This window comes from Corapipo altera, unplaced genomic scaffold (genome assembly GCF_003945725.1).
Source record: "Corapipo altera isolate COAL_440 unplaced genomic scaffold, ASM394572v1 61411, whole genome shotgun sequence".
Lineage (NCBI taxonomy): Eukaryota > Metazoa > Chordata > Aves > Passeriformes > Pipridae > Corapipo > Corapipo altera.
The window spans coordinates 20,161,710-20,186,529 of NW_020884875.1; the positions used below are offsets into that span (position 1 = coordinate 20,161,710).

At 36.5% G+C, this 24,820-nt stretch overlaps 1 protein-coding gene across 2 annotated transcripts in view; it reads left to right on the forward strand.

Moving 5' to 3' along the window:
- The window catches only part of TTC33 (tetratricopeptide repeat domain 33), a 38,911-nt gene that overhangs the window by 2,091 nt on the left and 12,000 nt on the right, over positions 1–24,820 (forward strand). For both annotated transcript variants that reach the window (XM_027634401.1, XM_027634399.1), the window contains exon 3: positions 20,747–20,828. In XM_027634401.1, coding sequence (XP_027490202.1) covers positions 20,747–20,828 — 82 coding nt within the window. The remainder of the gene's footprint in view (positions 1–20,746; positions 20,829–24,820) is intronic.

The window sequence follows — 24,820 nt, forward strand, 5'->3', positions numbered from 1 at the left end:
ATCAGAAATGCTTTTAAGAACCACTGAGAAATTCTGAAAGGTTTCTAACAGTTATGAGAAAAAAGTTAACGTTCATACCTGAGGCTTAACAGAAGTTCTTACTTAGAATTGTAATTTCCATCAGTTACTCTAGCATGCTCTGTACAGTTCAGGCAGTGATGGTGATGTGGTGCTGCTGGGGTACATAACTTTCAGACAGATTTTTCTCTTAAAAAAAAAAAAAATCACATTGGTTGGAGGCTAAACTTACAGTGTGAGACTTTTATTACTTAAACAGGTGGAACAGTTGATGTACCACTGCAGGGAACTTGAGGAAGCAGACCGAAAGGAGTGTTTATCCTGTCAGGTCAAAAGTGGTTGCTGTAATTGTGTTCAGATTTATGTGGTCTATTTCTTGAATATCCATCTGTACAACGTAAGCAGACATAATTAAATACTTAAGGTAGATTCTTTCCTGAAATACGGCGTAGTAACAGTTAAGGAAAGATATGAGTTGAATTGTGTAGCATGTAGGTAAAAGAATGGTATCTCTTCCACCGAAGAAATTCAGAAGAAAGATAAAGAGCGAGCACTAGAGACTAACAAAGGTTGGTTCTTTGTTGGTGTCACTTGTGGAGTGGAGATAAGGGGATTCGAAAAGAAAACAGACTTGTGAAGAAGCAAGAGGCTAAATAAATAAAAGAATAGGAAGTAATAAATTCAACTTCATTTCTTATAGAAGAGAGACTCAGAGGTAATGTGCATGGCAAAAATTAATATAATGAAAGATGAATTTTGTAAGCGGGCCTACTATTACTTAGGTAAAATAGTGATTACCATCTTTATGTGGTGTCAATCTCTTTAGCTTATTTTCTGGTAATGGAAGGCAGTGATGGTGTTAAAATCCTTACCACGGATTTGTTAGTCTCTGTGTGTATAGTAAGTCTGTTTCTGTGGATTAGTGAAATCTGATTGTTTTATGTTTGCAAAATCGTTCTCAGTAGTTCTTTGGGGGAGGGAATAATGAATAGGCTTCTTGGGTGTCAGAATTTGTACAGCCACTTTATTTGCCCATCAGCAAACCTGGGAATGGTGTGGGTGAATTGTTTGGGAGGTGGCGGCACTCTGTGGGTTTTCAGCTTTGATGGAGCCTACTGGAGGAGTTATTTGTACTTACTGTAATGTGTGTGCATGAACCTGTGAAGCTGAGACAGACAGAAGAAAAATGGTGATGAAGACAACAGTTTCTGATGCATATTTTAGTCTTTTTGTGGGATGGGAGGAAAGATTAGGAGACAAGCAGAAAAAGGTGTTACACTATGTTGATTGTCACAGTGGATCTGTTATTGTGAAAAACATGGTTAGGAGATCCTGACCTAGAAACTTGGTAAGTAGGCAGTTTTGAAGATGGCTTGTGAATGAGTGATTTTGTCAGAACAGCAAGAAAAGGCAGACATGTGGAAGAAGTGTCATATTTGTATTGTTTGAGGTTTGAGGAGTAATTAAACAAATATGTACAAACATACACACAGTCTTTTGGGAACAGACACACAGGGAGATTCTTGGGGCTGTCCTGAGCAGGGCCAGGAGTTGGACTTTGATGATCCCTGTGGATCCCTTCCAACTCAGGATATTCTGTGACTTCTGTGAACAGAATACTGTCTGTTGATGGAAAGAATGTAGAATATTCCAGAGGAGAAAATTTTTTTGCTTATAATGCTGGTGGATTATCTAGCTTGAGACATCAGTATGGATGTGCCCATACACACTGGAATTAAAAAAAAAAAGGCAACAAACTCCAACCAAAAAAGCAAAAGCAAAACCAAACCAAACCCCCAAATTCACAATCCAGGTTAGTTTTTTTGTGTTGATAGCCCTACACTGTTTTAAATCTAACATAAGTTCACGTGCTCAGCCTCTGTATTTTGAACACAGCAATTGTCATTACAGTATATTTTCACTGGTAGGTAGGGAAGTCTTCGACTATGGCCACACAACGGTGAAAAAAATAAAGCGTTTAGGAGAGTTTAAACAGTGGAGTATAATGTCCTCAAGCATATGGCATGCGAGAGCTAACAGCAAGAAGAAAAACTTCTGTCAGACTACTGTCCTCCGTATAACTGAGTTGCCTATTCATGCCGGTAGCTTTGCAATCACCCTTTTGTGCTGTTTTCAAACTACGAACTTCCTTATCTGCCCAGTAAGTGGCGATAGAGTTCTTCTCAATGTGCCCTGAAGAAGTGCAGAATTTCTGTTGGAAATAGACACTATTGGGTTTAAATTCTTATTGATTTGCATTTAATTTTTCAGTTTTGCTAAATTGAAGTTAATACTGCTCTTGCTCCTGATGATGTTTACTCCATTTGTACTAAAAAAACCAACTCCATCTCGATTGGGAAAGTCCTATTATCAGCTGGAACACTCTTCTGTTAGGGATTCACCTATAAAAATAAATATTTGTCACTTGGTGTATAAATTATACTGATTAATAAGATTTTACTCTTAATTTCCTTTAGGCTTTGCAGCAGCAAATTAAATAAGGACATGTCAAAGTGCAGTGAGCACACCAGATAACAAGTCAATTTTTATGAAACTATTTATTTTTCTAGAGGGATTAATTTTTTAGAAATACTTAATTTAATTTTTCTAATCTACTGAAAAAATTGGACTTTTCTGGAGGGTCAGTTTTTCCACGTTTTAATAGCTGAGACTTTTTCCTCTGATGCTCATGCCAGCATAGCTCCAACATGTGTAGTTTGTGATTTTTTACCTATATATGGTATATGCCTACATATGAGTTTGTCTTTCTCACTAGACATTGTAAGATGTCAGATGATGAAGCACATACCTTTAAAAAGTATCTTTAGTGTAGTGTCACTGAAAAAGTATGTTTAGCAGATAGAGCAGAGGAATGACACCTATTTAAATTAAGTTAAAAAGCCTTCCATCATGTTCTTTTAACTCTTGTATTTGTTCCATTTTCCTGTGTCTTTCAGGTTTAGATTATGATAAGTACTTGTTTACTAATGAGTTATGAAAATGCTAAAGTAATAAAATTGCTTTCAGATTATATTGATAGTTCATTTTGATGCAACTAACATGGCAAAGGACAGAGATCATTATGTTAAAATTGCCTTTCAATTTTCAGTCAATAAAACTGATGTTACTTACCTAATATAGTGCTAATAAAGAGGTTTCCCAGAAGATCCAACAGCTACCTTTGGCAGAAACATTTCAACAGCTTAATACGCTTAATTACATTATAGAGTAGCCCAGGAAAAGTGGAGTATTTTAGAGAGAAGAGGGATCCAGGAGAGCTGGTGACATTTAAGTTACTCCTCTCAACTCAAGAGTTATTCATTCTGATGAAGAGGAAATCAAGAAAAGGTGAATAAAAGTCCTTCAGGATGCACAGGAAGCTCCCGACAAAATCCAAACATAGAAAGGAAATGTACAAGAGGTGGGAGCAGAGTTGTGTGATGCAGGCATGGGCTTGGGAAAGCCAAAGCCCACCTGGAGTTGAATCTGGGGAGGGATGTGAAGGGCAAAAAAAAAAGGGCTTCTACAGGTGTATCAGTAGCAAAAGGAAAATGAAAGATGTGGGTCCTCTACTGAATGGGGTAGGGAATCAAATGATAAATGAAGCAGAACAGGCAGAGGCACTCTGTCTTTTTTGCCTAGGCCTTTACTTATAATACTTACCTTTAGGAACCCTGGGCCATGAGACCTGAGGGAAAGTCTAGAGCAAGGAAGACTTGCTCTGGGTGGAGGTAAGTTAGACTATGAAATGTTTAGATAAAACTAATGTATAGAAGTTCATGGGACCTGATGGGGTACATCCTGGAGTGCTGAGGGAGCTGGTTGATGTCATCACAAAGACTTCAACTGCATTTGAAAGGTCATGACAACTCCTGGGAGCTGCTAGAAAACAAACATCACTCCTTACCTTCATGAAGGGAAAGAAGGAGGATTCAGAACTTTTAGGGCAAATAACCGTAAAGCTATCTATGGGAATAAATTATTCTGGAAATGTGGGAAGTACAAGAAGGTTGTTGGGAGTACCTGGCATTGATTAACAAAGGTGCAATTATGGTTGGCCAACCAGAGAGATGACAGATTGATCAGGGAAAGGTATAGATTTGCCATCATTGTTGATACTCAGAACCCACTGAACAGAACTCCACCTGAGCAACATCCTTCAGGTGACCCTGCTTTGAGCAGGGTGATTTGACTAGATGATCTCTAGAGGTTCATTCCAGTCTTGGCTGTTCTGTAAATATATTCCATTAAAGCTACAGACACAAATTCAAAAAACTGCAGTTTGCTCTTCCTTCTTACCCTCTCTATCTGCTAACTGCCTTCATTTAAAGCAAAGATATATTTCAAAAAGTTAGAAAATCAAAAGGATTGATTCTGTAGATAATCTGGGAGGCTACAAATTCTTATTTCTGGCTCCTAGAATAAAGGCTAAAATTCTGTTAGGCTGCTGGGTATAGCGTATTGGGAATGTTGATACTTCCATTAGACTAATCTGAAAGCCCTACAGAGTTTTGATTTTTATGATTAAGTGTGGGAGAAATTGTTGGAAAATGCTTATGATGAAACTAGGAGAATGTACTAAGTACTCACTCCTACTGTTCCTTGTAGGCTGAAAATAACTGGTATCAGTATGGATGTAATTTGCATGCCAGGAATAATTAGCAGGTATATATAGTGCTTTCCTCCTTCAGAGTGAATTACCAGTATCAATGTTCTTCAAAACTTTTTAGTATCAGTAATTATTATCTTTGATTAAGTTGAGAGTTTTCTAGGGTCAGTCATGCAAAAATACAGAGAAAGTAAGTAGGTTTTGCACTGTAAGCAAAAATGTACAGTGTGAATAGGGGCTTGATTAAAATTTTTGTGCGTTCTAGTCAAAATACCTGATCAATTTTTAATGTTTTTCAGTGTTTAGCATTACTAATTTGTGTCTGTATAAAACTCGGTTTCTGTTACGATTCCTTGAGAATACCTTACACATGGGACACTCACTAAAGAGCCTAAGAGTGTATAAGATGGAAGTCTTGAGTGCAGAACACATGAGCTGAAACAGAAAAGGGTGAACAAGTAAGGACCTTGTACCTTTGTTTTTTGGAGAAAGCATGTTACAGCTTCTCTCTTATTAGTCAGAACATACAGATTGTTTTTCAGGCCTCATAACCTTTCTACAGAATTAAAAAAAGTACAGAGAGTGGTTTGTAGTGTTTAACACGCTCCTGTAAACTGCTCTGTGAAGTAATATGTAATTTTTGTCTAAGTTAATTTTTATTGCTGACTCTATTGGTTTTTGCCACTTACTGATAGAGTTGTTGCTTCCTGGTGATGCATCTCCTCTCATTGAGGAGGAAGTTCTTTGCAGACTGTTAAAGTAGTTCTTTAAGGTGTAATTTATCTTTAAATTAGCTTTTTTCTTTTTGCTCTGGAAAACATTATTTTCCAACAGCTGGTTATTGTTGACAAAGCAAGAGTTCAGTTATGAAATTGTTACTAATTTAGTGCAGATTTTTTGAGAGTGTACGCACAGAGTTCGCATGATTTTGAGAGTATCTTTTTGTTAGAATTATTGTTCCTTGAGGATGTTGAAATATGACATTGCATGATCCATCTGTATTTGAATGTGTGCATATTTTTGTAGGTATGTATTTGTAAATAGAAGCAGAAGGAGTATTCGTAGAACAGCTGTAGACTGTTCCACGAATTTATATATATACATATATATGTTTATATGTATACACACACATCTATTTGTATTTTCCTTAAGAGAAAGCATAATTTAATTGATGCCTTTGTATCATCCTGTGTAACTTCAGAAAGTTATTGTTGTCAGCCAAGATACAAATCATTATTCATTCAAGGTTGCTTGGTAATACAAGGAGAAAGAGGTATTGACATAATTAATCTCACTTAAGACCTTAAATTGCAGTTTGGAGGTTCCTGTTGCTTGCTGTTAATACTATGGGTACTTCACATATGTTACCAGGACCATTTTGTGGTGCTTTTGCCTTCCTGAACTGGGTGGTTGTGGACAAACTGGGAGAGGGGTTGTCCATAGCCATGCCAAGGCTGCAGCCGGGAGTAATGCTGCTCAGATGCCAGTATCTGGGAATGTTCCCTGGAACCATGAGTGTCTTAATGCAGGTACAAGCTCTGGGGCTGCAGCATGGCTGAAGTCCTCCTGTGAACACTTCAGGTGAGGGACCTAAACTTAGGTGAGGGGAAATTGGGCCTAACTGTGAGTACTTGCTTGGAGATCAAGGATAATTTGTGTTACCTGACTTTGAATTTAAGTTTAGAGGGTCTGTTCCTTCTATGTGTGAAATATAATTTACAGAATTTTGTAAGTGAAAAACTGTTTATTCACTGTACATCTGCTATGTAGTGTTTTTTTTAAATGAGTTCTTCGAAAATGTGTCTGTGTACTTAAAACCTCTCCTCATACTTTAGTTTTTGTCACTCATTATCATAGTTGTGCTTGAAAAATTAAAATTCTGAAAGCACATGTGCCGGCATATTTCTAGCCTTGTAAATTATACAAAAGTAGAGTAATTAGTTCCACCTTTTTTTACTTAATTCTTCTGAGAGCCTGTGATTTTCTTTGAATCTGATGTGGGTATACCACCAGTCTTTGAGATATTTTCTGACATCAACGTTTACAACCTTTTGCTGTGTATGAGGGACAATGGGTTTATATATCAGAGTGCAATGGTGCACTTTTTTTTCCTCTAAGTGCTGTGTTGAGGTGAAATGTTTCGCTGTGAGTTTCTCTCATAGACGGATTGATTTCTGAAACTGTCTTCATTCCTTTTCTCTTGCTACATATTACTGTGATAAACTGGGACAGGGATTGTCTTTTAAAATATTAGACTTGGTGACACTATAACCAACACTATTGCCATCCTCCAAAACCAATCTCTGCTAGCAGGTCTGTACTGGTAGATGGCAGCTAGAGGTTCACGTTAATGCAAAAGTCTGTCTAGCAGATTAAAGAACATGTTTCTGACTTGAGCTAAGAGATTTTGCCTATAACTTCAGTTAGACATTCTAACAGTGCAGCTTTTAAATGTAGACAATTCTATTATTTATATACCTAGTGTAAAACCACTTAGCAAAAGGTAGTAATTTACATTAACAGTATAAGCAGGTTTTGCACAGAAATACCACCTGAGGCCTTTTCCATATCCTTCACAGGATTCCCAGTATTAATGACATCAAGGTGGATACTGTACACTATGATGGTAGCTCATTTTTTTAAAGTTACGGTTTTGTGGGTTTGTTTATTGTCTGGATCTACTGTTAAATACATCTATTTGCTTTTACTTGAATAATAAACCCTTTGAATTTAGAAATTATTTTTTCATAATATTATTTCTCTTCATAGGGGAAGCTGCAGGGAAAAAATTAAGTGGTTTCCTAATTTAATATCTTTTGTCCAGTTGTCCTTAAATTCTAGTTATTGTTGCTGACAGAGATAATATTCCCTTCCATTGCTTTTGTTTTAACTGTCTGTCTGGTTCATGGAATTTAATTTTGAAACAGTAATTCAGTGTCCTTTGCCTGATCCATTTTGAACATGGTGTATATCTGTTGTCCATATCTTCTAAAATTAAAATGTACTGAATTTAAGGGATTATAATTACCCATCAGCATGTGGTTCAGGAATTTTCTAAGGAAGTAGGATATGGCATTGTGTTTTGTTGCAAAGATCTTGGTTTCTATGTATATGTCAGCTTGTTTTCCAGCTCCCTAGATGGTGTCCTCCACCTCTTAGGGCATATTGTGAAAGTATCCTTAAACTGAAAAGGATGCTTAGCAGTAAAGGCTCAGAATAAAAATTCTCATCTTGTTCAGTAGGGTCCTTTGAAGGTTTAATTCAAATAGCGGGTGGGGAAAATTGAGAGTGGTACATTCTTGTTTTACGTTGTGGAAATATTTGGTGTTGTAGAAGTGATGATTGTTAAAGAGTTGACTTCATAACATAATGTACTACCACAAGAATAATTGCTTGGAAGGGTCCTGTGCAGTAATCAAGTTTCTATTATTTATGTATGGTGTAATATATTTTATTATTTATGTATTATTAAATTTGTATTATAGGGTTGTAAAATTTTTAATAACCTAATTTATTGTGTGTGTTGCCTGTCTTTATTGGTTTTTTTTTGTTCTGTTGATTTATTTACATGGGAGTTAATGATGTAGTAATTTTGTAGACAATTGTTAAATTATATCAGGGCTGAGTTAACTGAAAGCAAGGGCTGGTGTGCATGCTGTATAGCTTTGGTTGTTTGCAAGTCAGATATCTAGTCCAAGATTGCAGTTCCATCACTGATTGTACTGATTTGAATTGGGGTCAATGTGACCCAACACTCCTCCCCTTTCATTTCTACCACTTTGCAATGGTCCAGTTTTTTTGTTTTACTCTGGGGGGAGACAGCTCACACTACCAATTTGTCATAGGACTGGAGAAGAAGCCTAGCTGAGAAATAGTCTATTTCTGGTTGCTGCTTGTTGTTTTCAAACAAACTGGTATTAGGACAGGTCATAACCTGGTTTAGATTGTTGACTTGGTTCAAGAAGCAAGAGCTTTTATACTGGTGCAAAGCAGGGACAAGAGAGGGGGCTGAGGTAAGGAAAGTGCAGAACGACTTTTGAGGACTGACTTAATAGAAAGTTGCAGAGTCATTTGAAGACATTTGTATTTGCCTTTCAGAAATGTGGCAGAATTCCAATACTTTCTGTATTGTGGGTGGAATTAAATGAACAAGATTTCAGAAGTTATTTATTTTAGTAGCTGATTTCTTTTCTGATATTCAAAAGTAAGAGAGGAACTCCAAACAATGCTGGAAAAAAATTTAGGAGTGTTGTTGACATACAGAATGAAAGAAATTAATATAAAATTAGAATAATAAATATTAAAATGTTCTAATGAACAAATCACTGTAATAAAACCTAAGGAAGCGTTCTGCAAATTACTTGTATAAGCAATTATACTGAACATTTTGTAACAAAAAATCTTTAACCTGGCTCTCTTTTTCTGTGTAATTTATTGGTTTTTTAATATAGTTTAACTGATTTTGAGGTTGTCAAAGTTATTTGGTTTTGGTCATCATATTCTGGTAACAAATTGAGGTTGAGAGAGCAAAATCTTAAACATTCAGCAAAACTGGAAAAAATCTACCAAGGTTAGTGTATTTCTTGATCTAAAGACAATTCATTAGTGCTGTTAGAGTTTGTAGATGGTAGCTTTCATTAAATCCAGGAAAAGGAATTGTAGAGAGAGCAGGCTTTTTTTAAGTTAGACTTAATTGTGTTTATCTTATCAGTGTGATCAACTTAATTTTTAAAGAGAGAAGGTAGTAAAGAATATATGTTAAAGGGCATATTTTTATAGCTGAGGCAAGAATCTTTTCTCCAGAATGCAACATTAAAGCTATCAAGCTTTGCTTCCTTTTTTGTTTTTTTTTCTCCATATGAAAAGATCTTCCAGTTCACATATGCTTTACAGCCTTGTTCATTATCACAGCAAATGTGTCAGTTTCCCTGTTTGCTTTTCTGAAACTGTGTTATAAATATATAGGTAATTTATTGGAACAACCTTCCAGAACTCAAAATATTCCTTGGAGGTGTTTCCTGCCAGGTAGAGCATAGGATTTGAGTCATAAAATAAGAGAAAGGATTAATTTTAGAAGTTAGGATTCAGGAGCACGGGATACTGTGGGCATACTAACTCTGTCATGGTAATTGGAGCACAAACGTGCCTCTTCTGACCCTTCGCAGAACATTTCTGTCTAGTGTAGCTGAAGCTCACCACTCAATGTAGTGCTGGTAGTGAGAGTTCCCACTCTTCTTGCCACTTTCATGTGGATGAGTTGCATTATTATCTTGACATTCAGGAGTATGTTAAGTTTCCTTACTTCCTTAGACGGTGATATCCAGTCTCCATACAGTCATATGTATATTATGTCCTTGTAGATAGAGTGTTCTGTTTATTGCTCCTCTATATTTCACTTATTTCAGGAGACTTCATGGCTTTTGCTCACTAGTATTTGCATTAATACTTCATAGTCATTTGACATCAATACCTTCTAACAGTTTCAGCTCTGTGGAAGGCTTATAGGGTACCTGCCTACTTAACTTACTGGATCTTTCTTGAAAAATAAGATAAAATACTTTTAAGTATCAAAATACCATAGAGAAGTACATTTCCCCTATCTTTGTCTTTCTCTCGGTTTTTGTCTATAACTTTTGTCATTATTATTCTGTGATGTTGACATCAACAAACATTGTAAAGAGCCGGAAGTAATAGAGGGAAAGAAAATGAAGGGAAATTGCATTATTTAATACAGATAACAAGAGTACGTCAACTGGATGAAATGGAACTTATCAGAATGGAATGTGAGCAGACTATTGCTTTTTTTATATCATCTCTCCCCAAATCTTTTGTCGTGTTAATACCCTACCCATGAGCATTATATTTTGGCAATAAGTAATTTTAAGAAAGAGAGAGGAATGCTCGTATCTAAATCCAAGAATTTTTTTCTTTGATACTGTTGACAGCTGTTGATTCCGTGCATTAATTTCTAAGTCTGATTTCTGAGAACCACTAGGATCATAACATGTGGTGAGAGACACGGAGCTGTCAGCCATCTGTGGACAAATAATTAAAAGGTTAAAAGTAATAAATGCCTACTCAGCTAAGAACAAAACAGATGATACCCATCATTCTAGCTCTATTATTGTGTGTCTAAAGGGTGTCAGAACAAATAATTCTCAAGACAAGAATATTGCTTCAAACGGTTTTTCTTCTACATTTTCCTTCCTGCTGCTTTCAGAGGAACTGCTGTTGAAACTATTTTGAGGAACTAGAGCTTTGTTTTCAAAACTTAATTTCAGCAATAAAAATGCATTACTTCTCTGTGAATACTTATTATAGCTATTGCAGTATCTGATACTTGATTTATATCAATTTGCAGCTTTTGTTTAGGATACTAAAATAGTGAATTGATTTTACTGAAACAATTCACTTTCGAAACTTGTAGGGTTATGATACTCTGTTCTTACTGCTTAAATAATGAAATGGCAATAAAACTTCTATTTCTCTTCTTAATGTGAATTTCCATGCTTCTCCTATCTGTCAGTGTTTATTTTGGCTTCCTACAGAGCTCTCACCTGTAAAATGACAATCAATACCCGATTTTAATTATGTTATGTTAAATTACAAGTCTGATATTTAATGAAATACCCTGCATGTTTGTACATGGTTGGAAAACAACTTCTAGAGCCTGGTAGAGGGATTGTTATGTGTCATCTCTTCAAAACAGCTGTGGTCTAATCTGATATTAATGCTGAACATAAAAGCATTTGAAACTGTATTTTTTTAATTATATGAATGTAATTACAATTTAGGTTTTTTTAATGTTCTTAAATGAACACCAGTTATACAGCACAAGAAACGTTCTTTTGTGTGAGAATATTTCTCAGTGGTGTGGAATGTCTTGACAATTTCTGTTCTTAAGCACTCTAGTATTACAGTGTGTGAATACAGCTGTTATTTCCTCTGTATCAACAAGTCTGTTTTTAGCACTACCTTTTTAAATAGAAAAATTACTGTTCTACTATGTGTTTTAAAAAAACCAGGTATGTTATATAACTTGCAGCTATAGATATTGGAGAAATACAGATAAAAGATTAGCTCATTTGTAAAGTGGTTCTCAAATATTGCACTCTGGTGAGTAAGATTTTGCATTTGTACACATTTGTACATATTTTACACCTTTTATACATTTTTACATCTCTCTATGTTCTGCTTTGTAATTACCTGACATTTTGGTATTAATAGAATACAGGTAGAAATAGCTTATTTCTTTTGTCTCTCTGTAAAGGTCAAACGTTTATCCATACTGTAGCTTTTAATTATTGCATGGTAAAAATCTAAATACTTCTCACTGCAGTCTGTTTGTTAATATTTCTGTAGTTAATCAGGTATACAGTCAGTGACAGTAGTGTTATGTGGTTTTCATGCAAAACTAAACCAGCAAAACTACCATTTGATTGAAAGAAGCATAATTTCTTCCAGTTCTTTTCCTCCACTCTGAATAACACCCTCATTAACAGCCTGTAGAGAGAACTTGAGCCATTCTCAATTAAAAATGCTACTACCGAGTTTTCAGTACTACTGCAAATGATTAGCAGTGTATTTCTTAGAGTTTCTAACAGTCATCATGATGTAATATTACTGCAGGTAAGTAAATTCTTCTGTGTTATACAAGTTTTGTATCAAATCCATATTTTGAGAGGAAAATATGAAGTAGCAGTGCCAAGTCCAGTGAGATTCTGCAGCAGGGCCAGAAACAAAGCTGCAGAACATCTGGTTTCTAGAATTTTGCATGTGATTGGTATGTTTTAACTAAGTCTTTGTTTAGTAATTTACAACTTAGTTGTTTTTTTCCTGAATATGAAGTTTTTTTAAAAAGAAAAATACGTACTTTGATCTTACTTGTTAACCAGTTATATAATTCTCTTCAGTCAGAGCTGAAGTAATGGTGGTGTGTTTGAAGAATCAACTCAGCCATAGGCGCATACATACATGCTTTCCATAGCCCCCTTTGAGGAGAAAGCACTGAAATTGCACACGCTGATGGCCCAGTGTACAGGGCACAGGAACAAAAGTGATCTGCAGTTAGCTCCAAGAGATTGGATTTACCTTTGTATCTGGATGTAGCCTTTGTATTGAAAATTTTGTTGTCTCCTTACAGATGAGTGCAGATATCTGAGTGGGGTGGACCATGAATCAGTGATTAACCAGATTGTAAAGAACGGGGTAGAATAAGTCAAAGGTGGCAGAGCCCTCAACTCACAGTTCAGTATAAAATGTATTTGTAAAAGACATATTATGGTAGACTATCAGGTGTGGCACTGCTCACTCTTCATTTCCTCTGTCATTTGTTGCTAAAATTATTTACTGCAGTATATTCCATTCCTGGGTCTCAAAAGATGGTTGTGACATAGTAATGAATGATTTTTTTTTGAGACTACTTTTTCATATTGTGTTTGAGGAAATTAAGTGTTATTCCCCTGTGAGAGAGGATGTCTATCGGAGACAGTATCAGAATCTTGCTTCTGTGGCTTTTGCTTTTGTGTATTTGCATTTTGGTATGAAATTGTTTATCTTTCTCCAGTATTGTATTTCATGCATTTTTCCTTGATAAAAGTAGTTTCAAAACTGCACTTTGTTAATAGATACAGTGATAAAAAGTAGCCATATTTACATATGTAACTGGACTAAAAATTAGGAAACTGGTGAATGGAACTTACGTTAAGAACTTGATCTTGTAGTTCAGAGTGATGACAGGTGGTAATTGCTTTAGGCACATGATGAAATGGTATTTCCCATCTTCAGTGGAAGTTCTTAAGAGAGATAAATCTCTTTGAAATATTTGTGTAGCTATTTAATTTTGTGGTGTTAGTTGATTTACATGTAACAGTACTTTGTATTTGCTGCATAGGTAAAGATTCATCTGTACAAACCAGACTTAGTTTCACTCTATACACTACTAATGTCCAGGTGTCAATGACCTGATTATGAGTGGTCTGATATGTGCAAGAATAGTAACTCTGAATACCTAGCTGTGTGCATGCTGTTTTGCTCCATTGTCAATTCAGGATAATTTACCTACTCAAAGGGTAGTTGCATCGAGTTTGTTTGTGTTTGTCTCTCCTTTACTGTAGGGTAAGACATTATATATGGTCAGGTGCCATTGAAGAATTGCCATGTAGCTCTCTACCTGTGGAGGTTAGTGTGGCCACACCTAAATGAGCCAGTTAAATTAAAACGTTTTATTGGAAGTTTTAGTAGATAGTTAAGCAGTTGTTTTCTCTGTGCGTAATCAGAAATAACCACAAAAGAGCTATGCTTTTGAGCAGTAATGATGATTCATCAATAACGTCAAAATTGTCTGACAAAAAGGTGGAAAGTTGTTAAGAGTTCAGAAGAACATTTTAAACACATGAAGCACAATAGTGAGAGTACCAGTTTTACGATGGTTACCAGTGAGGTTGAACGTGCTGTATAGCGCTAACTGTGGACAAGAATTTTCTCTGCATATTTAAGCAAACAACTTCCTTTTGCCTCTTTTTGCACTGTTCTTCTCTAGGTGCTTCTACAAAGTTCGGTACACCTCCCTCCCCACCCACAGTAGAAGTATTTTACTTTAAAAAACCACACTGACTTAGAGAAATCTGAAGTTGTTAAACACAAAAAGGCATGTTACGTGCGTCCTCTTTATTCTTTTTAGTTTCCTCATTCACCTGTTTTTTGAATCTTTTCTCCCACAGTCTGGCCCTGCATCATGTCCCAGCTTAAAAAGGGAAGTTTGTTCCTGTAATCAACTGCTTTCATTTTCATTTCTCTTTTTATGTCCTCTGTATAATTACTGTCTAGTGCTCTTTTTCTCTGCTTTCCAATGATGTCTGAATTTGACTCTACACTAGATTGAAATTGTTCTAGCTGGTGTTGCTGGTGGCCACAGATCATTCATGTTCATGCTCTGTAATAAGAGTGTTTGACAATTACTCGTATTCCCTTTAGAATTTACTTTCCCTTTCTTAGCTCTGTCTAACCACGTTTTTCCTCATTCTCCTATAACATCTGATTGTAGCAGTGTCTCTCCAAGTCTCAAAGAAATCCAGGAGTTACATGTCCTCATGCCTTCTCCTGGCACTGTACTTCTGTACCCTGCCTCTCTTCTGCAGATGTGTCTCATTTTGTCTGAATTTGATACCAACTCTTCAGTATATCTGCAGATATTTTCAGTGTCACACTGATCATGTCCTGTCTCACTGTTCCTGAAGCATCAACTGTGGGAAGCCTGTTAGAGTAGAACTACAGGACTCTAAATCCTGCCTGAGCTGCAGTGATGCTTTCTAGCATTAGGTATATATGATTCAAAAACTGATCTCTGTGTAACTTGAGTGGTTTTTTTTTTAACCTAGAAGCCTCAACTTAAATATTTTTTCTTTGGGAACAAGAGTTTTTAAAATTATTTTGTTTAAGAGTTTTTTGTTTGAGTCCTGTTTTCCCAGAAATGGTGTTGAAAAAGTGAAGTGTAAGCATGAGATGTTTGTTTCAAAACTTTAGCAAGCTGTAGAAAAATGTGCCAAGTTTCTATAGCTCCCAGATGGTCAGTAGCACATCTGAAGAGAGCAGTTTTAGTATGTTAGGGGAACTATGGGATTTCATATGCCGTTAAATAAAAATTGTCAAGATCCATCTGGTCTTCTACGCTGATGCCATTCCAGATATATCCATTTGTCAATAATTTATTCATTTTTGTGGCTTTGCAATAAGGAGGAGAAAATACTAGTTAAATTCTGATTAAAACGGTATAATTTTTTTCTGTAGTGAGATACTACTTTACTGAAATCACAGTGGGTAGATAAAATTGAGTATACTGTATCTGTATACTCACATAAATAGTACTTCTTTCAAAATATGATAGTTTTTCTTAAGAAATGCTTTATGTTGCTGTTTAGGTGCTTAGTTACAATGTATGTGCAGATAAGGGTTTTAATTTTTCTGGAAATACTAATTTCATAATCTATAAAATTAGGGTATGTCCATTATTAATATTCTGTGACTTCTTTAACATTACATTAGATAAATATATGTCGTAATCCCAGAGATCTAAACATGAATGGGTCTATTTATTGTAAGATTATAATTTGCTTAAAATTTGTTTTCATTTAGTGAAGAGAAAATCATATCTTCAGTCATGTAACACTGACGTTGCTGATAGCTTAGTATCATATAATCCTAATGAACACTAAGAGATTTTCTGCTTCAGTTGCTGCTCAAAGCAGAGTCACCTTCAGTAAGTTGCCCAGGACATTGTTGAGTTGCATTTTGGATATCTCCAGTGATGGAGATATGTTTAAACAGAATTTTCTGTGCTTCAGTTTGTGCCTGTTGCTTCTTGTCCTGTCACTGGGCATGACTGAGGAGAATCTGGTTCCATCTTCTTTACTCCCTGCCCCACTTCCAAATGGGTAATTTTGCACTTTGGTAAAATTCCTTTTGAACCTTCCCTTCTCTAGGTTGCATAGTCCTTTTTCTCTTAGCCTCTCCTTATATGACAGGTGCTCCAAGCCCTAAATCATCTTTGTGGCCCATTGCTGGACTCATCCAGAGATGTCCATGGCCCTGTCACACTGGGCAACTCAGAAGAACTGGACCCAGCACTTCACATGTGGTCTCACCACAGTTAAGGTACATCATCTCTGTGTCTGCTGGTGATGTTAAGGCAGCCCAGGATGCTGTTGGGCTGCTTTGTCACAAGGATACACTGCTGGCTTACACCCGGCTTCTTGTCCCCCAAGTCTTTTATCTGCAAAGCTGCTATATAGTCAGTAGGCCCACAGCCAACTGGTTAATTAATCCCAAGCCAACTAGTGTTTGGGATAAATCTCCACTTGAGCAAATACCAGAGATTTCTGAAGAAGGCTTATAACATCATAGATCACCAGTGGATGTATCTGTGGTTTTTTGAGTCTTATTCTTGTTTTTGAGATGTTATTTTTGAGACAAGTTATTTTTGTTTTGGAAGTGCTAGGTTTCATATTCCTTTTTCTGAAGGGACCCAAGATTCAAATGCGTGTTATTGCTTGTCAAATCTGATTTCCTTTTATGACAAGGTAACCCACCTAGCTGATCAAAGGAAGCCAGTGGATGTAATCTTTCTGGATTTCAGTAGAGCTTTTGATACTTCTTTCACAGGATCCTTCTGGGCAAAATGTCCAGCACACAGCTGGATAAAAACACATCATGCAGTGGATGAACAACTGGCTCATGGGTCAGGCAAAAAGGGTTGTAGTGAGTAGGGGGACAGCACATTGGTGACTTGCCACTAGTGGGGTTCCACAAGGCTCCATCTTAGGCCCTATGCTCTTCAGCATCTTCATAAATGACTTGGACGCAGGACTTGAAGTGATACTAAGTATATCTGCAGACAGTACAAAAGTGGGAGGAGCTGTTGACTCCCTCAAAAGCTGAGAGGCCCTGCAGAGAGACCTCGACAAATTAGGGGACTGGACAATCACCAGTGATATGAAAAGGCAGGTGGTGGATTATGCTCCTGGGATGAGGCAACCCGGAGTTTACATACATACTGGAGAGCAAGATGCTGGAAAGCAGCACCATGGAAAGGGACCTGGGAGTCCTGGCAAGTTGAATATGAGTCAGCAGCGCCCTGGCAGCCAGGAGGGCCAACTCTGTCCTGGGGGGCATCCGGCAAAGCCTCACCAGCTGGGCGAGGAGGGGATTGTCCTGCTCTGTTCTGCACTGGGGTGGCCTCACCTTGAACATTGTGTGTGCAGTTTGGGGCACTGCAATATAAGAAAGATATTAAGCCATTAGAGGCTGTCCAAAGGAGGGCAACAAAGATGGTGAAGGGCCTTGAGGGGAAGCCGTATGAGGAGCGGCTGAGGTCACTTGGTCTGTTCAGCCTGGAGAAGAGGAGACAGAGGAGAAACCTCCTTGCAGCCTTCAGCTTCCTTGTGAGGGGAAGAGGGGCAGGCACTGATCTCTTCTCAGTGGTGACAAGTGACAGAACCTGAGGGAATGGCCTGAAGTTGTGTCAGGGGTGGTTTAGGTTGGGTATTAGAAAAAGGTTCTTCATTCAGAGTGTGGTTAGGCACTGGAACAGGCTCCCCAGGAAGTGGTCACAGCACCAAGCCTGACAGAGTTCAGGAAGCATTTGGGTTATGCTCTCAGGCACATGGTGTGACTCCTGGGGATGGTCCTGTGCAGGGTTAAGAGTTGGACTCTGATCCTTGTGGGTCCCTTCCAACTCAACATATTCTATGATGCTGTGTATCAGCAGTGCCATAGCCCGTGTTCAAAACATGTGTGCTCTCTCTCCATATCAGACATATGGGAAGAAGTCCTGGCAGACCTTGGTGGAGCAGCATTAAGCTAAAATTCATTACTTCAGTTTTCCCAGCCGAGACATGGCAGTTTTTGTAGCTCAGCTGATGCATACATGCTTGTGACCTGCTAGCCACACTACTGTATGTGAGCTTGTTTAATTTCTAAGAAAAGAAATGGGAATAGCAAATGGAATGCCCATTAAATATGTGTTGATTAAATCCAAAGCACATGTTATATTTATGTTGAAGTTTTGCTTTTGAAAACTAGATACCTTCTCGTAGTGGTAAAGGTCCTGTATAGTTTAGCTCAAAAAAAGATACTGGGGACCATAAAATGATCTATTGTTTTAATTATTTATTTTACAACACTACTCCTGAGTTGCCTCACTTTTTATTTCAACCAAGGTTTATGGTTTTCATAAAACATTTACTGGAACATTGACTATACAACTGTACCTTATATTCATTCCCAGGAAACTTCTTCAGTTATTTGATATTTAATACAGTATATAATCTTTTCCTTCAGAAGAGTGAGGTATAAAATTATTTCATTAATGGACTATCTTTACTTAAATGATTTTTTCTTAAATTTGTGTTACTAGAGCAAGCAACATGCTTCAGTTTCTCTTAGTAAGGGCCTTAGCTTCTCCTGGAACAGCAATGGAAACATCCTTTTTTCTGCGTATTTAAAGGAATAGAGCAGTCATGTTTTATCAGACTTTCCTCTCTAGGAAATATATGCACTGAAAAGATGACTATTTCACAGCCATGTGGGTGTCTCCACACTGTGAACTGGTAGTCAGTCCTTTTAGCAGTCGGTTCAGTGTGTACCTGAAGAAAACTTTTCCTTCACCAGCCCTCTCCTGTTGTGTTCTCAGGCTGGGAAGTGATTCTGGCATTCTGTTGTCCATTCTCTTGGATCATGTTTCCTGAGGCTCACAGAGTTAAGTAACTTATTGTTCACACACAGAACCACACATAGCGTAGTGTTTCTGTTAATTGACTGCTTTTTTTCCCTTGTCCATCTTTATTCTGTTGGCAGACTGCTGACAAATTGGCAGCAAAACCTAATAAGGTTTGGGGGAACATTAGCTTGTATTTGGCGCTTCCTTCAGAGGTACTATATTCTGGCTATGAATTTTTATTCCGTTCAGATTGACACTTTGAGCAATGTTCTGTTCATAGAAGTGAAAATTATGATTCCTGAAACGCAAATTTTTGTCTTATATCTTTCTACTTGCAAGATGCCAGTTCCTTTCTGGTTGCTGATGTTACTACCGTATTTGCTCCATTTTCCAAAATCTTTTTCTACTAAACCTTTTTGCTACGCTTGTAATATTGTACCTTTCTACATGGCCAGGATACCACCTAACTGAGCAGAGGACTTCCCTTACTCACGTAGACTTTATTGTACAAGGTCCATGGTAGGTCTTGAACAAAACTATAAGCTTCTATTTAAAAAGTAGTCCCTACCAACTAAATAACAACTTAAAATGTAGAAAATATCGTGATGGTTTTTTAGAGTGAACACACCTGGCCATAAGAAACGAGCTGAGATGACAAAATGCAGAGCTGGTGGCTGAACTTTGAGGAAATGTGGAACTTTATTGGAACATCCTTTGCTTAGGACTCAAATATCATACTTACTAGTGTAATTTGCAAACTAATAAAACCTGAATCATAAGGAGAGATTGACTTCAGTTGCATTGCTTTTCCAGTCTTATTTTTCTATTCCCAATTGGGAATATTCTATTCCCAGTTGGTTCAGAACTTTCTGAAGTCTTCATGTGACTCCTCTGGAAAACCTGAGGTGTAATAAAACCCAGAGGACTGAAAAATGGGGAAAGGAAAGGGAAGGAAGAAGGGAGAGTAGGGGAGGATAAGAACTGTTTCCATATGAAGTGCATGTAAAAATTACTGTAGTTTTATCTATACTGTATTAAAATTGCAGCATGTATATCTACCAAGAGGAACTGTTTTCATACCTTTACTGTGTAATTAATATAAATACAGGAGTTCCTGCACAGTTCCATAACAAATGTGGATTTTTAAACAGATTCAGGGAACACGTGGTATCCCACAGACTCATTAATATTGATCTGATGCCACCTTTAGGGCTGAAAGACTGTACCCCTGTAACTACATCTTGCTATTCCATTACAATTCTTCAATATGGGCAAAAGCACAGTATGCATTTGATCAAGTTTTACCTCATTGTTCAAGACAAAGAGCTAATTTTTATTAGTTTTGGTCAACTCCTCTGTTTTGTTCTGTTTTCTAGGATAGTCAGCATATGAAGCTAGTGTATGCTTTCCCAAAGTTGAGTGATTTCAGTATAACTGTTTACTTTCAACTTATTTTTTATATTTATATACTTTAGTTACTTAGGTGTCCTTAGATTATTACAGTATCTTACAGTACAAAAAAGAAGTTTTAAATTGTGACTGTATCAAGTCATGTTGGGTTCAGAATATATTTCCTTATGCCTGGCTAAGGATGATTTTGACAATGAGGGGAATTGGACTTAGTTTAAGATTTCTAGTTTTAAGTCATTAAGCTTTGCTACAGATTTCCTGTGTTTATTTGTAAATTCACTTGAGGCCAGTTGTATAGTAGTACTTAGCATCTGTCAAAACAACAACTAGCTAGTTCCTGAAAACAGTTCAGTATGTCTTATGGGGAAATAATTAGAAAAATAGTTAATACTAATCAGATACCATGGCACTTTATTTAGGACAATGTCAGGATATAAATAGAAATGTCCAGTATCTTTAAATATAGTGACACTGTAATGTTTTTTTAACTACAGGTACCGAGAGGCTATTCTCAAGTGGGATGAAGCACTTCAATTAACTCCAGAGGATGCTACACTTTATGAGATGAAATCACAGGTAAAGCATGACAGTTCTTTATCAGTTGAGAAATTAAGAAAAAAACCAATGTGTTTGTCAGCAGATACTGGGCAACATTGTTTAGTTGTTGTGTGCAAGAACTACAGCTGAGAAACCAGCTGTGTGACTTTGATTAATCTTGTAAAATATCTTTCCCTGTCTAATGAAACCATTGGAGAGTAATGAAAATGGAAAGAATGAAGGAACCCAGGCCTCAGCTTCCACCATGCCTTTGCTTGCTTTCCTGAATAGGAGAGCAGGGCTAGGCAGTTCACTCTTTTTTTTTTTTCACATCCTTACATTGTGTAACACTTCTCTTACACTGTGAATGAGGACACAAGAAAAGCTTATGTACAGAATATATATTTATAGAACTCTTTAGTGAATCTTTTTAACGAAACATCTAAACATCTAATGTTTCAATTGGCAACCTCTCTTTTGTATGTGCAAATAATTATTACAGATGTTTTTTTCAGTATGACTTATGCTTACTGGAAGCTGTTTAGTATAACGTGTAATTTGATACCCTTCTACTTCTAAAGGCACTAATGTGAGCTGTAAAAATCCATTTTTGCCAAAATATGTAATTAATTAAAAAAATATTGTGGTTAATATTTAACTGATACTGTCTTAGAGCTGACTGTATTATTCCAATGCAGCATACTAATGCAAATGCTGCGGCTGTTCATCTGTAGCTCAATGAAAATGTTTTGGAAGAACTGTACAACTTCAGCAAGAGCTTAACTGGCACTGAGTCTATAAAAATCTGCCTGTGTTGGTATGTGGGTCACATAATAGGGGAGGAGATTCATGGTAAGAATGACTTTGTGCAGTACACAAAGATTCTTTATGGTCTCTACGAATTTTCTTTCAGCGAGGAGAAGTCTATTCATGAAGTAATTTTCTTTTGAGAATTTAAAATTGGAGGATGGAGTGTTTGTCATAGTCTTGAATATCTGTCTTATATTCTGTTACATTTATTAAGATAATCCTACGTTGGGTTATATAACAGCTTCCCAGTTCATGAGTATTTCCTTTCTCAGCCACAAATTTAACATTTTCAATACTGTGTTGTTTAATAGCCAGCTCAGATAAATATACTAACAGCACAGTAGGAATCTGTAAATGTTTATGGTAAGTTCTTGAAACTGTGTATTTTAACAGATGTAGGACAAATGTCTTTTAGCATTTCTGAAGAGCGGAAATAGCGTTTAAAGTTCCTAGTTGTCAAAGACACTTGCAATAACTGTGTTTCCAGAAAATCACATGGGAATTGTGGAATTGCTCAACTGCTTCAAAAACCCATAGAAGTTGATGAGATTTTTTTTCCATTTCCCTCAGCTAATCTTTGACCCATTTAAAAACAGATTTTATGGTGTGTGGAGAGGTTAGGGGTGCACTTTTCTTTGCATGCAAGATCTGTCAGTATATATAATTAATATTCCATTACCAGCCTAAGCTGCTTCCGCATTGCAAGAATGAGTGGCAAGTAAATGTTTGTGCAAGTACATTTTTACATTTTTGTTGAAAACCAAAAATCTTTAAAAAAGACCCTACAACAACAGCCTAGTGTTGATCATAATGTTAGATAAGTAGCATTGTAACTATGTTAAAAGGAATGTATAAAGACTGCCTGTATTAATGCGTGAAACTGATTATGAGCTGAATTTCTTAGTATTGACTGAATTACTTTATTACTGCTTTGAATTACAAAGATGGAGGAACAAAGTTCAACAAATTCTTTAAATCTGTGTTTGAATATTTGGGGACTGGACCATGTGGGACTCTTTTCTGTGTGAAGAGAGATATCAAAGGACTTGATACATTGCGATGTTTATAACAAACTTTCTTGAAATGAGACATTCTGATATTCTGTACCACTGCTGAGAACTAACCTGGTTAGTGTTGCTTATCTAGTGATACTTCTACCTCAGATCTCAGATAACATAGTTGAACACACTATGCAACTATGACGGGATTTTTAAAGGGCACAATACAATTGTTTATAGACGTTTATAAAAACAAGTAAATTCAAATGTAAACACTCAGGTTTAGTTCCACTTAATAAGCTTTTTAGATGTTTTGTCATCAGCGATATGAGGATCTAGTTTTGTACAGTGCTGCATCCTGAATTTGCATTTGTTGAACAGGACCAGGATTTCAGATGTATGTCTCCTCTTTGTTTTTGTAGAGGAAACCCATCACACTCATATTCAAATAATTCCATTTCCTCTTTTCTAGAGGTTTTTTTAATCTTGAACTGGGTGAACGACTTCCCACTTAAGAAATTATGATGTTTCTAAGACAAGACCAGACTTATGATCCCAAGTTTAGGTTATAATACATTGCTAATAATCGCTGATTATTTTTAATTTTTTTTTTCCTTAAGTTGGGATGTGTAGTGAGACAAGTTTACTATCAGAACATTAATGTAAACTCCAGAAATCGAAATTGCAAAAAACCGTTTCTGTGTGGTGTAATGGTAATCGCTTTACAGCATGGATAAATGTAAGCTGCTTATGGGTAGGATGAATTTTATTCATCTGTATTTTGAAATGGGTTTCTGGATGGAAAAAGGAATTGGGTTAGTTTCACTGTACTTGGAATGTATCTATATATAGTGATTCAGCCTCAATCCAGTGAGGTCATTTAAAACCAGAATTTACTCAGATTCATAAAACTTCCAAAATATTGTGGGTAGAACAGGATGGGTCACTCCATTACCTGCATTATTAATACTTGGTCAGTGTCTTGATGATAGTTGCTACATTTAACTAGCTTTTTGCCTCTGAGTTCTTCTAATTCTTCTAATCTCTCATGTATGGCTTTTAAAGCTATATCTGTTAAACTAAGTCGTTGTATGACATGGATGTTGTTTGTTTTAATGCATGTAACAATGGTAAATCTGTTGGAATAAAGTCCTGAAAATCCACTTACTGAACATCTTTATAAGACATTTCCCTCTAGTCAGTTTTATATATACACGTATGTATATGTACAATGAGATTCTTGAGATGAGTGTTGGAAAACAGAGTGCATTAATAAATTTATTCTTTTGCAATGACTGACAAGAATTGCTGAGTCATTTTGTTAATAACTGAAAAAACTACCTATGCTGGACAAAATGCATATGCATTCAAATATGTACTTGTTTTAATGGACTTTGAGAAACTGATGCCAAAGTTACTAGGAGCACAGTAATTACTACCATGATCTGGAAGAGCATTTTTAAAGCAGCTGTCTACGTTAGTACACACAATAGTCATAAATAGATGAAAGCGGAATAATTGCCTTTTATTACTGAGGTCATAATTCAGTAAACAAAACATTAAAATTCATTAAAAACTACAAAAGACTCCCTAAACATTTACGTAGATGTTTTGGAATTTTGGAATTTGCAGTAGAAAGTACTGTTAAGAAGTACTGAATACTTGGGGTGCATAAAAATGTTCTGGTGAATGTGTGCTCTCTGTTTTCTCTTTAGAGAATAAACACATTAAGACACTAATGTAAAAGATAGCTGATAGGTGCAGAATCACTTAATCTTGTTAGGATGTACACCTGTCCACTAGTAATAGTTTGATTCATTTCACAGATCTGCTGCAGAAAAGAGAAATTGCACTCAAACCTGTAATTGCACTGAAAGTTTTGGAACATTCATTACATATCATTTGATACAAAGCACAGTCATTTAGAACTGTTGAGGGAAAAAAAGGGAAAATGACATATGACTGTAGGTTGTTTTTTACAAATTTTTTAGGTACTTCTAAATTTTAAGGTGCAGTCCATTAAATGGAATCAAAGAGAAGCCGTAGGATTAGTCTTCAGAAAAATTTAGTGATACTAAAACAGCAGAAGTATGTAGGATTTATCAGAAGCTATGCTTGTGATGTGTCTTTGTTTCTTCAGTACAGGATTACTTTCTGTAAGTCTTACCTTCCTCTGTTCTCCCCTGCCCCCCTTTTTTTTAGTGTACTCACCCCTGTGCTGTG